The sequence below is a fragment of the Tursiops truncatus genome, chromosome 18, assembly GCF_011762595.2.
Source record: "Tursiops truncatus isolate mTurTru1 chromosome 18, mTurTru1.mat.Y, whole genome shotgun sequence".
Classification (NCBI taxonomy): Eukaryota; Metazoa; Chordata; class Mammalia; order Artiodactyla; family Delphinidae; genus Tursiops; species Tursiops truncatus.
Genome location: NC_047051.1, coordinates 24,600,992 through 24,619,685, shown reverse-complemented (window position 1 = coordinate 24,619,685; position 18,694 = coordinate 24,600,992). Strand labels below are relative to the sequence as shown.

The following is an 18,694-nucleotide window of genomic DNA, read 5'->3' as shown; positions in this document are numbered from 1 at the left end:
AACTTTACAGGATATCTTATGAATACCAGGAGTAAGTTTAATGAAGTCTCTTAACCATGTGGGAACTCTGGTAATTGTTCAGCTCACCAGTCCCTAGTGGTTGTTCCTTTCCCAGTGTTTGTGAGTCTTGTCCAGTTTTAAAGTTCTTTACTGTGGTAGGACTAACCTGGTATTAGTTACTCCATCACAGCCAGAGGTGTAAATGCCAAGAAGGAGTTTTTGACCATCTCTCAGCTTCACTTTGGTCCTCTTCTCTTTCTCCTTTAGTCCACTAACTCTACCTTCTTTTCTCCTACATTTTCCTCTCAAGAACACATCATTATTTAGTGAAAGGATCCAAACCAGAAACCAATTCTTGTAACTCAATCCAGTGTTATTTCCACTACACAATATTTTTGTTAATTTCCTGGGATTAAAACAATAACAATTCAGTCTACTTTTAAGTTGCTTATTACTTGGTATATTCCTTGATTTATTTTTTTTTCTCTCTCCCCTTTGGTGGATCTGCTGCTTATATTTTATCTTTAAAATATTCAGAACAGGTTCATTGATAAAGCTAAGAACAATCCATGTTGAGAAAATCTATTTGATTAAAAGCTATCCCTGGACCAGCATTCTAACCACGCAAAATTAAATAATCTACCTCAAGGAAGGCAAGGAGACTAATAACTTACTGCTTCATAGTTTTGCCTTCCTTATCTCACACCTGAGATTCATATAGTTTATGTTTCTCCTTGTGAGCTATTTTAGCTTCCTGTTAGAGAGTGGGCTTAGTCTCTACATATTTTTCTTCTAATTTAGGAGCCTTTATGTTGATGAAAACTGCTTCCTGAATGTAATGTTCATCACTCTTTGTCCACAAAATATCTATTAATTCATGTTTATAAAGCATTAGTAACTTTAAAAATAAATTTTGCATGGTTTTATTACCTTTTAAGGAGAGGAGAGATAACAGTAGGAGGAACAGAAATTAAACTGGTGTATTAAAAATGGGCCTTTAAGAAAGTATTTTTAAATTGTACTGGGAGCAAAATAAATGACTAAACCAGATCTTAAGAGGTTGTAGGTTTTATCCTCTTACCTGTGCAGCTGGATATATTCTCGAGGTCTGTTGAGCAGGTGAAGGAATCTATCAACAATCTTGTTTTTTCCTACGCCCTGTAATTACACAAAGAAGCATTAAAAGTAACTTTTGTCTGGAGGTAAAACAAACCAGAAGAATCTCTTACCAAAACCTACTTACTGTTTTAGCTTATTGTTAATGAAAACCAAACGAGTGAACGTATATAGCACACCTTCTATGACATAAAGGTTTTTTCAAAAAAAATTTTACTTCGAAATACAGTAGCTCTAAGTTCTTATTTAAAAGGATATTCATAATTATTTTTAACCTTCTGTGACTTGTTTTTTCTATTCTATAATTTTACACTGAAGTGCAGACATTAGAGCAGAATATTATCTATTTCAGATGTGAAGAATGGCATTAAAGGAAATCAAATAAGTGTAAAAACAATGATTTTTTCTAATCAGTTCTTCAGAAGTGTGGTTTTAGTTATATAAAGATAAATACAATACTGTACTTCTGTTTTAATCAAACACTAATTTCTTCTCCTTTTATCCTACTTTTTAGTCCTTTAAAACCTTGGAAACCTAAAATTATAACCAGGGTTTATTAATAAGTCTCAACTGTATCTGCTCTTCCTAGAAATGCCCTCATTTCCTTACCAATTACTGATGGCGAGAGTTGCTGTCCTTTCGTAGCGGACAGACTGTTAGAAATGGAATCCATTCCCATGCTACTGCTCCATTTTAAAGTCTTCACTTAGAGGTGGAATACTCTATTAATGGGATGTAAACCTTTTAACAAGTGGGTTGTGTGGGAAGAGTAGAAGTAGTTAAAAAAGCTGAGTTCTGTAACATATGTTCCAGCAATAAATAACACATTGATTTCTTATAATGTTCACATTCGAACGTACGGTAAAATAGCCATGTGGGCTTTAAATGGCGTGTCGAAATCAACGTAAAATTTTAAGTAAATAAGTTCAGCTGAGTAAAATGTGTGTTGCTATATCAGCTCTGTTCAAGAAACCTAGAGAAAAACATATATCATAAATGCATTGTAATGTCAGAAATACAAAGGATTTCTTGAAAGAAACAAGTCATGAAAAACTACTATGGGGAGGTCCTGCTCCCTCCCCACTTGCAAGATTACAGAATCAGCCATGCCTTTTCAAACTCCTCCTGAGCACTGTTTTAGGAGCTTACAAGGCCCACAAATGTAGGACAACGCAATGTGAAGTCCCAAGCTGCCACTAAGAAGCTCTTTTGCTATGTCTTCTTTAAATGCGTTTAAAGAAAAAATTCAACTGAGTAAATTTTAAAGATCTTTTTTTTTTAAGTAAATTTATTTATTTATTTTTGGCTGCGTTGGGTCTTCGTTGCTGTGCGCAGGCTTTCTCTAGTTGTGGCGAGTGGGGGTTTCTCTTGCTGCAGAGCACAGGCTCTAGGCGTGCAGGCTCAGTAGTTGTGGTTCGTGGGCTCAGTAGCTGTGGTGCGCGGGCTCAGTTGCTCTGCGGCATGTGGGATCTTCCCAGACCAGGGCTCGAACCTGTGTCCCCTACACTGGCAGGCGGATTCTTAACCGCTGCACCACCAGGGGAGCCCCTAAAGAGCATATTGACTTTATTCAGTGATTCATGTATTGGGCAGCATCCCATCTAGCAGATAGAAAGGAGCTCTGAGGAGCTGTACAAAATGAAAGACTTTTATAGGCAGAAGGGAGCAGCACAAGGAAGTTATACTAGCAAAATTGTTATACTAGGTTGGGACAAGGTCACTTTCCTTTAGGGGAAGGCAGGGGGTCTATCAGGCAAATAACCTCACTAGTGCTGACCAGTGATTCCTCATTGACTGGTTTAAAATTCCATTTCTGGGAGAGGCTGAAACGGTTACCTAGTTAAGTCTGGGTTTTGTGACGTAGGATTTAGCATAGGTGACTCCATCTGGGGCCAGTTGTCTTGTTTTTAACAAAGGTTAGGGTCTTCAGAACTCCAACCTCAGACATCTTCTAGTTCCATATACTGTCTCTGGAAATCTCACCCACTCCCTCCCACTCTCTTGACTTCAGTCATCACGTATGGCTCACACTTCTTTCCTAAGCTCTAGCTGAGATGAGATTCCCTATTCCTAATTGTCACCTGAACTTCTGCACCAGATGTTCATACTAAACTCATTATGCTTCCACCCAGACTTACTCTTCTTTTTTCTTAACCCCAATATATCAGTATTGTCATGTACCCAGCTGCTCAATGAATGAATCTCGGAATGTTTTTGTCTATCTTTTCCCTGATCTCATTCAAACTGTCACTAGAATCTTTGTAGTCTCTATTTGAAAAACTTTTTTCCTTCCTTCCTTCTTTCCTCCTTCCCTCCCTTTCTTTCTTTCATTCACTCTTTCTTTCTTCTTTCCTTCCTCCCTCCCTCCCACTCTCTCTCACTCTTTCTCTCTCCCTTTCTTTCTTTCTTTCCTTCCTTCCTCCCTCCCTCCTTCCTTTCTTTCTTTCTTTCTTTCTTTCTTTCTTTCTTTCTTTCTTTCTTTTTCTTTCTTTTCTTTCTTTCTTTCTCTTCTCTCCTTCCTCCCTTTCTTATCTCCCTTGTCTAATTTATCAACTGTTTTAGCACCTAATGTTATAGGTACTGCACTAGCTGAGTAGGATACAACGGTAAATAAAATAGCTACAGCCCCTGAGCCACACTCATAGCTTACAATCTAGTAGGAAACACACACAATTAAGCAAACATAATAGATATACATGTGATAAGTGTGCTGCTGTGGGACATCCAAAAGGCTTGAAGACTTAACTAAGGGCTCAGGAAGCCCCACTATGCACAGTGATATTTCAGTTGAAATATCAAGGAATTAAAGAGGTAAAGGAAGGAGCAGAAAGAGGAGTGTTCCAGGAAGGGAGAACCATATGTGTAAAGACTTGTGGGTACTAGTGAGCTGGAGAGCTGGACAGGTCTGAGGGATGTCAAGCAGCAAGAATGAGGAAGGGTGAGAAAGGAGGCTAGAGCAGGAGGCAGGGTCTAGCTCTGGAAGTCTTGGAAGCCACGTAAAAGCGTTTGGACCGCTTCCTGAAAGCACCAAAAGGCCACTGAAGCAGAGGAGTAATAGGATCAGATTTTCATTTTTGGAAAATCACTCTGGTGAAATGATCTGGCAGAGAGCAAGACTGAAAGCAAAGGAAAGCCATTTGGAAATTCCTTAGAAAGCTCAGGCAGGAGATGAAGGTGGCTTAAAGTAAGGAGCAGAGAGAAATGAATGTATTTAAGAGAGATTTAAGGGAAAGAACTAACAGGACTTGGTGATGGATTGGATGTGGGGACGAGGAGCTGGACAAATCAACCTTTCTGTCTTGGGCCACAGGGTGGAAGGTGATGCTGCTTACGACACAAGAAATAGGGGCGGGGAAGTGCATTTGCTGGGTGGGAGAGGAAAGTCTAGTTTTTAAAAAGGCAGTTTATGGGCTTCCCTGGTGGCGCAGTGGTTGAGAGTCCGCCTGCCGATGCAGGGGACACGGGATCGTGCCCCGGTCCGGGAAGATCCCACATGCCGTGGAGCGGCTGGGCGCGTGAGCCATGGCCGCTGAGCCTGCGGGTCCGGAGCCTGTGCTCCACAACGGGAGAGGCCACAACAGTGAGAGGCCCGCGTACCGCAAAAAAAAAAAAAAACAAAGGCAGTTTAACTGTGAACATGTTCACTTTGCAGTGCCTGCTTCCCATATCTGCTCGTTCCTGTCTAATTCGCTCTCACTACTCCAGGGAAGCCCGTCATCATCGTGCTCTGACTCCTAGAAAGGGTCCTCTTTGGTCTCGCCTCCGGACTTACAACCGGCCAGTCCACAATCTGTTTAGCTCTTTTTCTAAAACAGAGATCTCATAAGGTCATTTCTGGCTTCATTTGAAAAGCTCTGATTATTCCTTCAAGGAAATGCTAAAAGCATGACCTAGGAAGGAATTTCTGTCAATATCCTGAGCAAAAAGAAACAGTTACAGCAATTTGCTCTTTCCAGTCATCATTTTCACCTAGAACAGAAAATCCTCAGGATTACTTTTAATTGAATAAATACATAAATAGTATCTTATTCTTCCATTATAAAAACTACACATGTTCATTTTTCTTAACTGGAAATTTCGAAAACAAAACACTACCCAACGTGCAGCTGCCAAAGTAAATCTGTTTCATTTTGTTCCTGTGCATGTTTATCTTTACTAGTCATTGTTCTGTATATACAATTTGTATCGTTTAATTTTAAAAAGCACAAAATAAATAGTTTTTACATCATAATTGACTCTTACTGAGGAAAATATTTAGTGAGTGAAAATTTAAAAAGAGAGAAGCAACCTGTAGAATGAGAGATTTTAAAAACTACAAATTGTCGGGCTTCCCTGGTGGCGCAGTGGTTGAGAGTCCGCCTGCTGATGCAGGGGACACGGGTTCATGCCCTGGTCCAGGAAGATCCCACATGCCGCAGAGTGGCTGGGCCCGTGAGCCATGACCACTGCGCCTGTGCGTCCGGAGCCTGTGCTCCTCAACGGGAGAGGTCGCGACAGTGAGAGGCCCGCGTACCGCAAAAAAAAAAAAAACCACAACAAACTACAAATTGTCTCATAAGGATGATGCTTACTGTTATCATTAGCGTTCCATCCCATTGTGTTCTTTGTGACAACATACTAGAAAGAAGGACCTTCACAGAGGTAGGAGTCACACGGCCCTTTACAGGGTTAGGAGGAAGAAGGGCTATATTCAGCCCCACAGACACGAGGACAGGAGGTAAACCTGCTACCAGCTTCTGTGAGAGGAAGGATCAGAGACATGACTTCAAGAACTTTGAAAGATTTTGGGACTCCTTCAACGTTCTCAGGCTCATTATTTCAGTTACCCTGTTTCCTCAGAGAGATCATAAGCAAAATCCTGTAAAGAAAAAGAGCTTGCCTTCCTGGACTAGAAGATACAGGACTGGGAAAGTCAATCCATATCTGTCAAGGGGGGCAAGAAGCAGAGTAGAAGAAAAGGGCTAAAGAGGAACGGAGAGCAGACAAGAGAAAATGGGTCTCGGGGTGGGATCTGGGCTAAGAGTAATTGTCCTGGGACGTAAATGTTGAAGGATCCCTCACAGCGGATGAACTTGCAAGCGTGCCACGGTGGCCCTCTGCCAAGTCTCACCCAACGAGCAGCCAGCCGTCTCCAGAACCTTTGTGCTGCTGCTTCTTTGCGGAGGTTGTTTTTTCTGACTCATTTAGGCTGCCTTTCCCCATCTCTCTGCCATCTTCCACTCACTCCTTAGTGTTCTGATGAAATGTCCCAGCTTCTCTGAAGCTTTGCCTGACTGTCCCAATGCTTTCTCTCTTTCAACTCAGAGCACCAGCATGGTTTCCTCTTCACGTCCCTAAACAACTGTCTTTCACAGGCCTCACCACACTGTACCTTAGTGATGTGTCAGGTGCCTCGGCAGAAAGACACACTCCTGGAGGCCGGGATCGGCCCTCTTCCGTGTCTCTCTCACCGGCACGCACATGTAACCTGCAGATAATAACTATTAACATTTGAGGAAAGACGGGACGCAAAGGAAAGGGCAGTCGTATGATGTGCTCTTGCTAAAGGAGGTAGAAACTTCTTTCCAGAACATTCTGCTCCCTTTGTGTCAACAAAGAGGAGGAAGCTGGCATTTATGGAGCCCGCTGCTATACACAGACACACCCTTTCAGTGCTTTACCACTCAAATCCTCAAGCCAGCCATGTCAGTAGGAGGTAATGCTCCTGTTTTAGAGAAAAGCAAACTTAAGTTCTAAGCAATTAAGACCCTGCACACAATGGGATTTTGAAGGCAAATCCACTCTGACTTGAAAGATTGGGCTGTTTTCTGTTTCACTATATGGCAAAACAGAATGTCAGGAGGTAGCCTCCCTGAATTGCTTTACATGAGAGTTTATAGGCTAATGTCGTGGAGTCAAAGATCAGTTACTCCAAGATTATAAAATAGTCTAAAACATGTGTCCAGGAACTCCCTGTATGGTATCCAAGGTTCAGGAGGGAGAAGGTGAGGAAGTCAAGCTGGAACTTTTCTTCTGTAGTAACTTTTGAAACAGACACCAAGTGAGTGTTTGCCACAGCCGGTGTTCAGCTTTCCCTCATGGTCTCTGAAGCCTCTTACGTTTGGGCCTTCTTTCCAGTTCCCCTTAATTTTTCAATAATTTTCATAGCTCAGTTTGTATAATACTTAAAGACTTTTTTCATAGGGTCCTAATTTTCCTTTTAGAAAAGCTACTGTATGGATATCATCAACAAATACCTACTGCAGTCAAAAATAACAACGAGAAAACTAACATTACAACAAAATCAGGAGAAATAAATTGCGGCTGCTTTTCTATAACCATAAAATTTCCATCAAACGTTGAAACTTCTAATTCTTTGTCCAAAGTGCCTGAAAATATACTCCCTATACCAGCAGTTGGGAGACTCAGATAATAATCCCTCCTTAATCTGTCTCAGGTGCAGGTTTCTACTACCATCTTTATTCATTTGAATAAAGAGGGCCTAGATAAGCTGATCTCTAAACACTATCTTACTCTAATATTCTTTAATCCAATAACAAAATGAGAGGTCACTGCTTTATGACTCACTGGAAGTTTCTTGTTTTCCAAATTCTCTCAGTGAACATGCATTAGTTATGTAATCAGAAAAAAATTAAAACTAAATAGTACACAATCCCAACATTTCCATAAATGGGTTCCCTGTAACAGATTCAAAAAACCGTACCTGGAAGTCAGACAAAACAACACGCTTTTCAATTGCACTACCAGTTTGCATGGCTTTAAACATACTTATAAAGTTCCCTGGCAAAGTCAAAACCTCCTTTTCAAACAGGAATAATAAAATCCACCTCCCTGCAATTTCCCTTTGAAATAATGTGTTGCTATAAATGGCAAAGATATATTCTTTGCTAGTTTGGTCATTAGGTATGACCAAAGCATCCATAACAAATACTGTGGCAAAAAAAAATCAGTGTGTCTACAAAAGTAATACACAAATTCAGAACAAAGGCAAGAAAAATATTCACTAAGAAACACTGGACAGATAAACTGAATGTTAGAGAGAATGTGCAGCATGGCAAAGAATTTCCATATTGCAATTCAGGCAACTTCATAGCAAGAGGTTTGAGAAAGGATACAAATAATGTAATATAAAATAAAGATGAGTGTCATTATATTTGATGAAACCAAATATTTCATATCCTTAGGACTCCTAGGCCGCTGTAGCTACTAGAAACAGGGCACATTTAGTTATCAAATTCCCTGCTGCCACTACTTGCTGGGGACACAGGCGGGAAAATTTCTGGACACACTGTTCAGCCCCTCTACAGATATTAGATAATTATTCTGGCATAGCAACATGGTATATTTCTGATGTGACACATTAGCAATCCGCCAGGGCTCAGTTCAAATGATTAATTAACAAAATTCACACATTCTTTAATTTTGGCAATAAAATATTCACAGCATCTCAATACTAAATAATTCAACAAACATTTACTAAGCCTATACCAGGAGAAAACTAAGTCCATTAATTACAAGCCTCTAATTAATAGATGGTATGAGATACAAAGGATTATATAGAATTATGTAATAACAATGTGTATAGAGTCCTCCTTAGTGAGTATTAAATGCATGTTTACCGATTTTCATAGTGTATAAAAGATTTCAAAATTAAATGCTATGAAAATTCAGGAAAAAAAGGCTGGGAAGAAATTCAGAAAGAAATTTCTAGGGCTTCCCTGGTGGCGCAGTCGTTAAGAATCCACCTGCCAATGCAGGGGACACGGGTTCAGGCCCTGGTCCGGAAAGATCCCACATGCCGCATAGCAACTAAGCCCGTGCGCCACAACTACTGAGCCTGCGCTCTAGGGCCCACGAGCCACAACTACTGAGCCCCTGTGCCACAACTACTGAAGCCCATGCGCCTAGAGCCCGCGCACTGCAACAAAGAGTAGCCCCTGCTCACCGCAACTAGAGAAAAGCCCTCACGCAGCAACGAAGACCCAACGCAGCCAAAAATAAAATAAATTTGTTAAAAAAAAAAAAGAAATTTCTAGCCTGGAAGAAATGAATATGGTTTAATTTCATTATGTAAATTAATCAAGAAGTTAAATTGGCTTAATGAAATTTACTTTAGAAGATACTTCCTCGTTGGAAGTTCATTGATATTGGTATAATTCTGATAAAATGTTTATATTCATGAAAGTGGGTCAATACCTCTAAGGATAAAGAGAACAGGAGAATGTATCTTTCAACTTTCAAAGGGACTCAGGAGGTACATCAACTACGTGCAGTGATCATGCTTTGTCTGTATGCTGACTGACACAAACCAACTGTAAAATGACACTTTGGAGATAACTGAGGAAAACAGGGTATCAGAGTATATTAAGGGGTTATTATTAACTTGTTAGGAGTAATAATGGGATTGTGATCATATCAGAGATAAAAACTGAGCTACTGTAAGAAAAATGCATTATGTAAAAGAATGATGTATTAAAAGATAACATATAGATAGTATGTTCAATACAGATAAAACAAGATGAACAAAATGCTGATAATTGTTGAAACTAAGTTATGGGTACAAAGGAGTTCATTATATACCCTACTTTTTATAGAACATATTAAAAAATTTCATAATAGAAAATTTTAAAATGCCCTGTACTCTGTATGTAAAGCATAGTTCCTGGCCTTTTATAAGCACTCAACATAAGTGAGCTATTATACACTATTATTGTTGTTGTTGTATTACTAGTATGAGAGTTAGTGTGGTATGGTGAAAAAAGTGCATGAGCTTTGGAGATCTGAGTCCTAACTCAATCATTAACTAGCTATGTGATCTTGAGCAAATATTTTAACCTCGAGTTTCAGTCTGCTTATTTGTGAAGTATGGAAAATAAAAATATTTATCCCAAAGCATTGCTGTAGAACTAAATGAAATGATTTTTAAAAGTATATTGGAAATTGTAAAACATAACAATTATTACTATTTTTAATCCTTGCTCATAAGAAATTTGTGATTCAATTATAGATGAAATTAAAAAATCACAACAACGTTAAGAGAAAGATGAATTAGATAGTGATAAAATACTATAAACGTTCAGAGGAAGACAAGATTATTTCTATTTGGGGGTGTCTAAGACAGGCTTCATAGAGGAAAAAAATCCGAGCTCTTGAAAACTGTAGGATTTTCATAGGCAAAGATGAGGGGAAGAAGCACCATATGAAACAAACAATATGAAAAATGGCTGGGAGAGGGCTTCCCTGGTGGCGCAGTGGTTGAGAGTCCGCCTGCCGATGCAGGGGACACGGGTTCGTGCCCCGGTCTGGGAAGATCCCACATGCCGCGGAGCAGCTGGGCCCGTGAGCCATGGCCGCTGAGCCTGCACGTCCGCAGCCTGTGCTCTGCAACGGGAGAGGCCACAACAGTGAGAGGCCCGCGTACCGCAAAAAAAAAAAAAAAAAAAAAAAAAAAAAAAAATGGCTGGGAGAACAAAAGGGCATAGTACACTTAGGGAGGCTAAGAAACTCTGATCTGGAAGAACTAGAACTATACAAGAAGTTTGGAACCAGGTCATAGGTTGTTTTGAGTGTTTCCCTATGAAAGAGATTTTATCTGATAGGCAAGGGGGAGCCACTTTCAACTTTTAGCAGGAAAATATTCATAAAATTAAGAGTTGATTTCTAAGATTTATCTCACTGCTGATAGAGCAGAAAGTGCCATGGAACTGGAAAGAGTACCTAAAGCATCAGTACTCTAGAAATATAAAGCACATGAAAGTCAGACAGAGAAGGCCTCCCCTATGAAAATCAGCCAGAGCTGACTCTTTATTTTTTAAGGAAGACAAAATATATTAGAATTTTGGTAAAGGTAAAAAATATGGACTGTGGAATACAAGGACAGCTTAAGTATAAATATTTCACCAGAGTGCTATTATCCGGCAAAATGATACAAAGGACTCGCTTAAAATGGAAAAAAAAACCAAAAGGTTGACAAATCTGGCAAATTATTGGACTATATTCATGTAGAAGTAATTGTGAATTATTAGTTTTGCCTCATTAAATATAAATTAAATTTTGATGACTTGCTTTGCAATTTGTCTAACATCAGAAATCAGGAAACATTATATGCAGATGATTAAATTTTCATTTCTTAAAACAAATACTATATATTTTAAAAATAATTCTTACGTAAGGGGGGTACCTGAGCATTTTAGAACGCCACATTACTAAAGTATTTCTTCCTTCATCCTCTCAAAACTTAAGTATTCTTATTCAGAAACAGAAGTTTATTCTTAAGGGTTTTTTTTTTTTTTTTTTTTGCGGTACGAGGGCCTCCCACTGCTGTGGCCTCTCCCGTTGCGGAGCACAGGCTCTGCACGCGCAGGCTCAGCGGCCATGGCTCACGGGCCCAGCCGCTCCGCAGCATGCGGGATCTTCCCAGACCGGGGCACGAACCCGTGTCCCCTGCATCGGCAGGCGGACTCTCAACCACTGCGCCACCAGGGAAGCCCTCTTAAGTTTTTAAACAATAAAAACATTATGCACCTATAAGCTCAATCTATAACCCAAAATATTCACAACAAATACTTTGTATATCAAATAGAATATAGCTCTGCAAATCAAAAGAAAATAAGATATGGGGAGGAAGAAAGCTTATTCTTGAGTAGAGTTGTGACAAAAAAAAGCATTACTGGCTTGAAAGTAAATAGCCATTTCTCTTTTTTCCCTGTCAGTAAAGCTGAAATAAATAGAAAGTCATGCTATGATTCTTTTAAAAAGCCAGCATGAAACTCCTAATTGTATGAAAGGTACATGTGACGTTATAATTACAGTAAGTAGAATATAACGCATGTAGCAGCATACTAAAGTGGTTCTACGACAGGAAGCATCGTATACTTAGGGAGCATCAAACGTGTAATTTCAGGGCACCCTATCCCTTTTGGCTGACAGGCAGCAATTCTGCTTCATTTACTGGAGGGTCGATGTGCTGTGCCGTAACATCCCACAAAGAAAATCGGAAAGATTAAACGAAATAATTTTATTTCACCAAAAGAAGATGTGGCCTACTTTATTTTGCTATGGTAAGTGATTATATAGACTTGTTTTTAGCTTCCCAACTGTTATGAAACCTTGTCTAACGTCAAAGATTCTTAGAAAAGCTAGTATGACATGGAAAGAAAAGATGGGATTTGGCTCAATAAAGATAATAAACCTTGAGATACCTCAAAATCAACACTTACTCCCTTTTATTTCCTCATTGTAAAAGTTACTACTGGTAACAGCAATCTTTCAAAACATCTCTAAATTGACAACTTTGCCTATTGAAAAGTTTCTTTCATGAACTTCAGCCAGTTTTTAGTTTGCAAACAGAAGGATGGGTAAACTGTATCCATCTATAGACAGTTTGTATTAACAGCATTCATTACACTTTATTGTATAATTATAACAACCCACTACTGGCTTCTCTGCCAATATTTAATCCCCAAAGCTTCAATTCTAACTGACTTGTTTTTTTGTTTTGGGGTTTTTTTTTGAGTAGTCACCATATAATGTTTTAGAAAGAGAAAAGGAGCCTGATCAATTGCTACAAATGGTTTACTTAGTTTCAAACTAAATCATGTAATTGAAATAGGTGTTTTCCAGATGGTTGTCACTTTTCATTTGAGGGAAAACACCAGTGACACTACCCGGGGACAGCTGAGCATCAGTAGACCTTAACTTACCAGCTGTAGCTTCACTTCCTGGTCTTTTTCTTTTTTCATTGTTTTGGTTCACAAGACGGATAAAGGGTGAAGATGAGAAGGTGTGTAAGATATTAAGGTACTGAAATACCACTGATAAATAAAGTAGGGTGTTTTCAAAGGTATCGACAGAGGACCTGAGTTACTATGACTGCAAAAGTACACACTCCTGAAAAAGATATCTCCTAGATGATCAGGACTCAGAGGAAAGCACGGGGAAAGAGAACATATAACTGCATACCAGTCCTTAGAAAAACACATCCCTGTGGGGCACTTGCTCTGCATTTGCTAGCAAATACTACAGGTGGCTCCTTCCCCCTCATACAACCAAATGGAAGAAATCAAGGGTCTAACCGTAATGACCCGTATGCTAAGTGAAATAAGCCAGATAGAGAAAGACGAATACTGCATGGTATCATTTATATGTGGAATCTTAAAAAGAAAAAAAAAGGTTGAACTCATAGAGACAAAGTAGAAAAGTGATTGCCAGGATCTGAGCAGTGGAGGAAATAGGGAGAGGTTAGTAAAAGGGTACAAACTTTCACTTATAAGGTGAATGAGGTCTGAGGATATATTAGTTTTATATATATATATATATATATATATATATATATAAGTTATATAATATGTAATATATATATTAGTAATATATATCATAATATATATTATATATTAGTATAATATGGTGCCTACAGTTGATAACACTGTATTGTATAACTGAAATTTGCTAAGACAGTAAAACTTAAATGTTCTCACACAAAAAAGGTAAATATGTGAGGTGATGGATATATTAATTAACTTGATGGGGGGAATCCTTTCAGAATGTACGGTTATATCAAATCATCACGTTGTACACTTTAAATACATTTTTTTTGTCAATTCTACCTCAATAAAGCTGGGAAAAAATATAAGTCTAACCATAGAATCTTGTTCATATCTTAACACAGGTGTTCGTTTTTGAAAACAAGTTTGAAAGGAACTGAAGTTGGCTAAAGCACTCAGAGTTTCTATTTAGATTTTAACCAGCCACCTTAAATCCAATTTTCACTCGCTGACTTGGTAAATGTAAGTATGTGCAAAGTTATATCTCATTTAATTAGCTAAATACTAATTAGCACTTAATTATTATTAGAAAAATTAAATAATTAGTGTTTCGTTATTCTGTCCTAGTGATAATGCTGCCAGTCTCTGATCAGATCCCATCAGTAATATAATCATACCCAGCTGTCTGGGCCACTTAAGTATTTTCTCTTACTCCCTAGATTCTGTCTTATTCACTGTTTCCTTCACCAAACAGTTGCAAATTTACTGAATAAGAAATTGAGTCAATTTGTCTTAGAATCTCCTGAAAATAAACCAAGTAAGCCTAAATTTTAAATTCATATTACTTCTAAATCATTTTGGCTACTCATTAGAAATTTATTCTAGGCAGTCCTCTAAAATATATTTGTTGAATGTCTAGTGTATGAAAGGCATCAGGGAGGTTGCAAAAATAACTAAGACTTATCAAGGGGCTCTCTCTTTTCAGTAGAGAGGTGGCAGGTGGACGCATAAGTTTGACAGAAGTCAAAAGAAATCTAGAAATGACGTGCTGTAGGAGTTCAGAGAATGAGGCCAAACCTTCAGGCTGCAGTGTTCAGGAAGACTTTATTAAAGAAGCATATTATGGAATATTACAGCCAGGGGGACCTTAGAAAACACCCATTCCGATCCTATCATTTTAGAGATAAGAAACAGAAAGAAAAGAAAAAAGACAAAGCCCTTTAAGGAGGAATAGCAATCTATCCAATATCACATACAGAGTGGAAAAATCTGCACAGGAAGATAGATCTCTGGGTTCCCAGCTTTCTGCTTTTCCACGACACCATACTGCCCTCTGAGATTGGAAGGATTTCAATAGGCAAAGATGGGAGAAAGAAGAGAGCACGCTGGTGACAATCAAAGGCTAAAATATAACACTGATAAGAAGGTATCTGGAAAACAGAGTGTTTATCTGAGGACATGAATTCCAGGGGAGAAATGAGACACAAGGCTGCAAGCGGAGTGGGATGAGACAATGGAAGACATCAAATGATAGCCTAAAAGACTTAGACTTTTTCACTAGCTAGTTTCATGGACACAGGTAGCAGAAATTACTTATAAAATCTAAGACCATCAGTGTCTTAGAGGTTTATAATGAAAGGATAAAAAGCTTTCTGCCATGAAAAACGCCAGCTAAGTGTAGCAAATTTATAATGAATACAATCTCCATTTTTCAATTTTTCTGTTTCTCCAAAGTGGAGGGTGTCAGACTAGGGGTAAAAGAAGGCAAGACACTGATCTGCTGACGACAGGCAGGGTTTGTGACAGCATTGACTGACAGACGACGTTTGTGTGAAGCCCCTGCCTCCTGCCTTGCACCTCCTGAGCATCTTTTGCAGGCTCTACCCAGAGGTTCCTTAAGCAACTCTACACAAGCCTGAAAACCAGTGGGATCTCCCACCCTCACCGGATGCTGGGGTTCCCCCATGTATGTGTAGAGAGGGAGCTGCTCTTCGCTCTACCCAATGCCTAGCCCTTTGTCCTAGTGTCTTGTTCTCTTCTTTGGGACTCGAAATAGACTAGAGGTAGCATACTGGATTTCACATCGACATTTGTATAGCACTCTAGAGTACTTTCAAAGCACTTTCATAGCCTCTTTTTAATTTATCATAAAGAAGAAGCAATCCTCTGCTCCACCTCAGCCCTCATCCTGTATAGCTCTCCCCAGCTCCCAGGGGTTAGAATGTTTTCCCTGTCTCTCTGGTTACTGGCTAGGCTCTAACTTTAACCTTTCAACCTAGACAACTCTTGTGAAACCCTGACTCTATTATCTAACTCAAATGTAAACCCTGCCTTTACCAGGAAACTCCTTCTGTATCCCACCCACTAAACCCCAAGGACATCAGTATCATCTAGGATATTTCAAAGCTGCTTGAACATCATAACTTGACCCCTAGGAGCCTTCCTTTTGAAAGCCTGCTCCTCAGCAAAAATTATTCCTCAAGCCCCAGCTCTGTGTATTCTTGGTCCTTTCTTTGCCTACTCTCTTGGTCTACTCTCTGGTCTGCAGCTGTTGAGATGCCAGCAGACTGTGTCTCAGGCAATTCAAATAACAACAGAAGACCTGAAAAAGACACACTGAGTATACCAGGGTTTAACGACTTATAAAAAGTTTGTGAGGTACTCTGGGCTATGAAGCCATCATTTTGCAAAGTGAGATGAGAGTCATCAGTTTTCAGAGTCAGATGAGAACTTGACCTCCTGGGCTTCAATATCAAGTACTGAATACTGGACTGTTAACTGATCTTCAGCCTCCCACTCTGGTACATAGACTCACCAGGACTTTTTAAATAGTGAAAAACGACCATGGATCAGCAATAAGCAACCTTAAAACAATTGTTAAAAAAAAAAAAAGACCATGAATACTTTATTGCTCACCCTTTAATTCTTGTTCAGAAAAAAATAAAACAGTATTAAAGTCCTTTTTAACAACAGTGACCCACAGATTTAATTCTAACTGAGCACCTATCATGAGCCAGGGACTGTGTGAGTGCTTTCCATGCGTTATTTCATGTGACCCATACATTAGCCCGACAGCGTGCACGTGATTTGCATTCCTAGGTTAGATATCAGGAGACTGAGTCTTAGTAAGATTAGCAATTTGCCCAAAGTCACAGCCATCTATGAAAGAGTTGCAATTGGACCTCTAGCCAGCTAACATCCAAGCCTGTGAACTCAACCAGTAAACCACTCAATTGGCCCTTTTTTATTTTTTTTTAAAAAAATTTGTTTTGTAAGTTTGAGGGACTAAATAAAGAATATGTATTGTTTTAATAAGTTAAAAAACAAAAAGACCAAACTTCTTCTGAAAGCTTGTTATCCTTAATTTCAAACTAATTTAAGAAACCAAAGGTGCTGTTCATTATGAGTCTGTTAATTTCATTGAGGAAAATTATCAGAAGCCTCTAGATATAAAATGTCCATCCACTCCATCCATAAACACATTCAATATCTACTATGTAGCAGCAAGCACTGTGCCAGGAACTGAGGACACAGAGATGAGCAAGAGAACCATGGTCCCTGCCCTTGACGGGCATATAGACAAGTTGGGAAGACAGTCATTCTACATGTAAATACAGTAACACATGATGAGTGTGATGATGGAGAGATGGAAGGAAGTTATGTAGAAGCAGGAAAACCTAAAACCTATGGACAAGGGAACATGTCCCGGAGTTAGAGAAAACGGGTGTGGGAAGGGAACGGGGAGTGCTCCAGGCAGAGAGAAGAGCATGCGCCAAGGACCAGAGGGGAGATAAGAACTGAAAGAGGGGGCTTCCCTGGTGGCGCAGTGGTTGAGAGTCCGCCTGCCGATGCAGGGGACGCGGGTTCATGCCCCGGTCCGGGAAGATCCCACATGCCGCGGAGCGGCTGGGCTCGAGAGCCATGGCTGCTGAGCCTGCGCGTCCGGAGCCTGTGCTCAAAAAAAAAAAAGAACTGAAAGAAGTTCTGAGTGGCTCAAGCTAACACCAAATGCAAGAAAGGAGGGAGCCAAGCCTACACCTAAGGGCGATGGGGAGCAAATTTAAGCAAAACAAAAGAGACTTAGATTTTATTTTCACAAGCATCAATCTGGCTGCAGAGTGGAGAGTAGATCACAGTGGAAGTAAGGTTGGGGTGAAGCTATATTAGGAAAACACGGCTATAATCCAGGCGACAGGTGATGACGAGCTGGGCTAGGGTGACAGACATGGGAAAGAAAAGCAGATACGTATAAGGTAATTCTAAGGTTTAGAAGGTAGAAGACCCTTGTTGTTTAATTCAACTAGTCATTTAACTGGGGAAAAAATCATTTCTAAAAACGTACTCCAACAAGGAAAAGAAACTTACTACTTTTAAACTGCTACTATCATTTATTCATTAGTACCTGAGTTCCAGCCATAACTCACCTGGTTCCCAACCAATAATAGGTGTTCTCCAAGAAGAAAGTCTTTGAGCATATCTTCCATCACTATCATGTGCTAGAGGAAAAACAACTAGAGGTTAATTGTGTTTTGCAAAATCAAGGTGAAATAAGAAAGTTAACTATAAAGATATCTTCATGGAAAGTAAAACATCTATTATAATAGACAATACTCAATTTGGTTATGTAAAAAAATTAAAAGTAATGCTGTGGTTATAAATAAGTTATATAACCAACTTGGTCACTGATATTGAAAACCTGAAATGGTCCCCCTTAGCAAGACTCAACCACTGACCAATACGTATTTCAAAGAGTTTTTATGATTCAACTCAAATATCTTTCAGCTATTGTACTATGCAGTGTTGGCTTATAATTTAATATAATATTTAAATTAACACTAATGCAAATATACAAAGGCTTTCTAAAATAACTGGAGATTTCCATGGAACATTTTACATTGACTTCTTCTTAACCATTACCTTCAAAGTATATATAGCTTTAGAATTAAAAGTATATTATTCACTTTCATATTTTTAAATTCAAATCATGACACAATACAGTCAAAGAACAAGATTAAAGCTGTTCACAACAGGCACAGAGGAAATTACGTTGCTCTTTTGTATCTTGAAAAATAGGACAGTCATAAGTAGGTCACAAAGGCTCATCCGGGAGTTGAAGGGAGAACTATATCCCAGAACAGTTAATGTCCCTATTACTTTCTCTTGGTTTTCTGTATCAAAACAATAATGGTCTCGTAAGTACTTACTGTAGTTCTCTATTTGTAAAAAAGGCAAATTGACCTTTTCTATCTCACATATGCTGCAGATATTTTTCTAGTTTGCCACTCACTTTTCTCTTTTTAACTTGGCTTATGAAT

The 18,694-nt window shown here is 39.1% G+C and overlaps 1 protein-coding gene across 6 annotated transcripts in view; it reads right to left on the bottom strand.

Moving 5' to 3' along the window:
* VWA8 (von Willebrand factor A domain containing 8) overlaps window positions 1–18,694 on the bottom strand; it is a 364,937-nt gene that overhangs the window by 183,732 nt on the left and 162,511 nt on the right. For all 6 annotated transcript variants that reach the window (XR_012327693.1, XR_012327692.1, XM_073795252.1 and 3 more), the window contains exons 20-21: window positions 17,804–17,875; window positions 1,082–1,158 (exon numbers count right to left, since the gene is read on the bottom strand). Coding sequence is in view for 4 of the 6 variants with exons in the window: in XM_073795252.1 (XP_073651353.1) it covers window positions 1,082–1,158; window positions 17,804–17,875 (149 nt within the window). In the remaining 2 variants the exon portion in view is untranslated. The remainder of the gene's footprint in view (window positions 1–1,081; window positions 1,159–17,803; window positions 17,876–18,694) is intronic.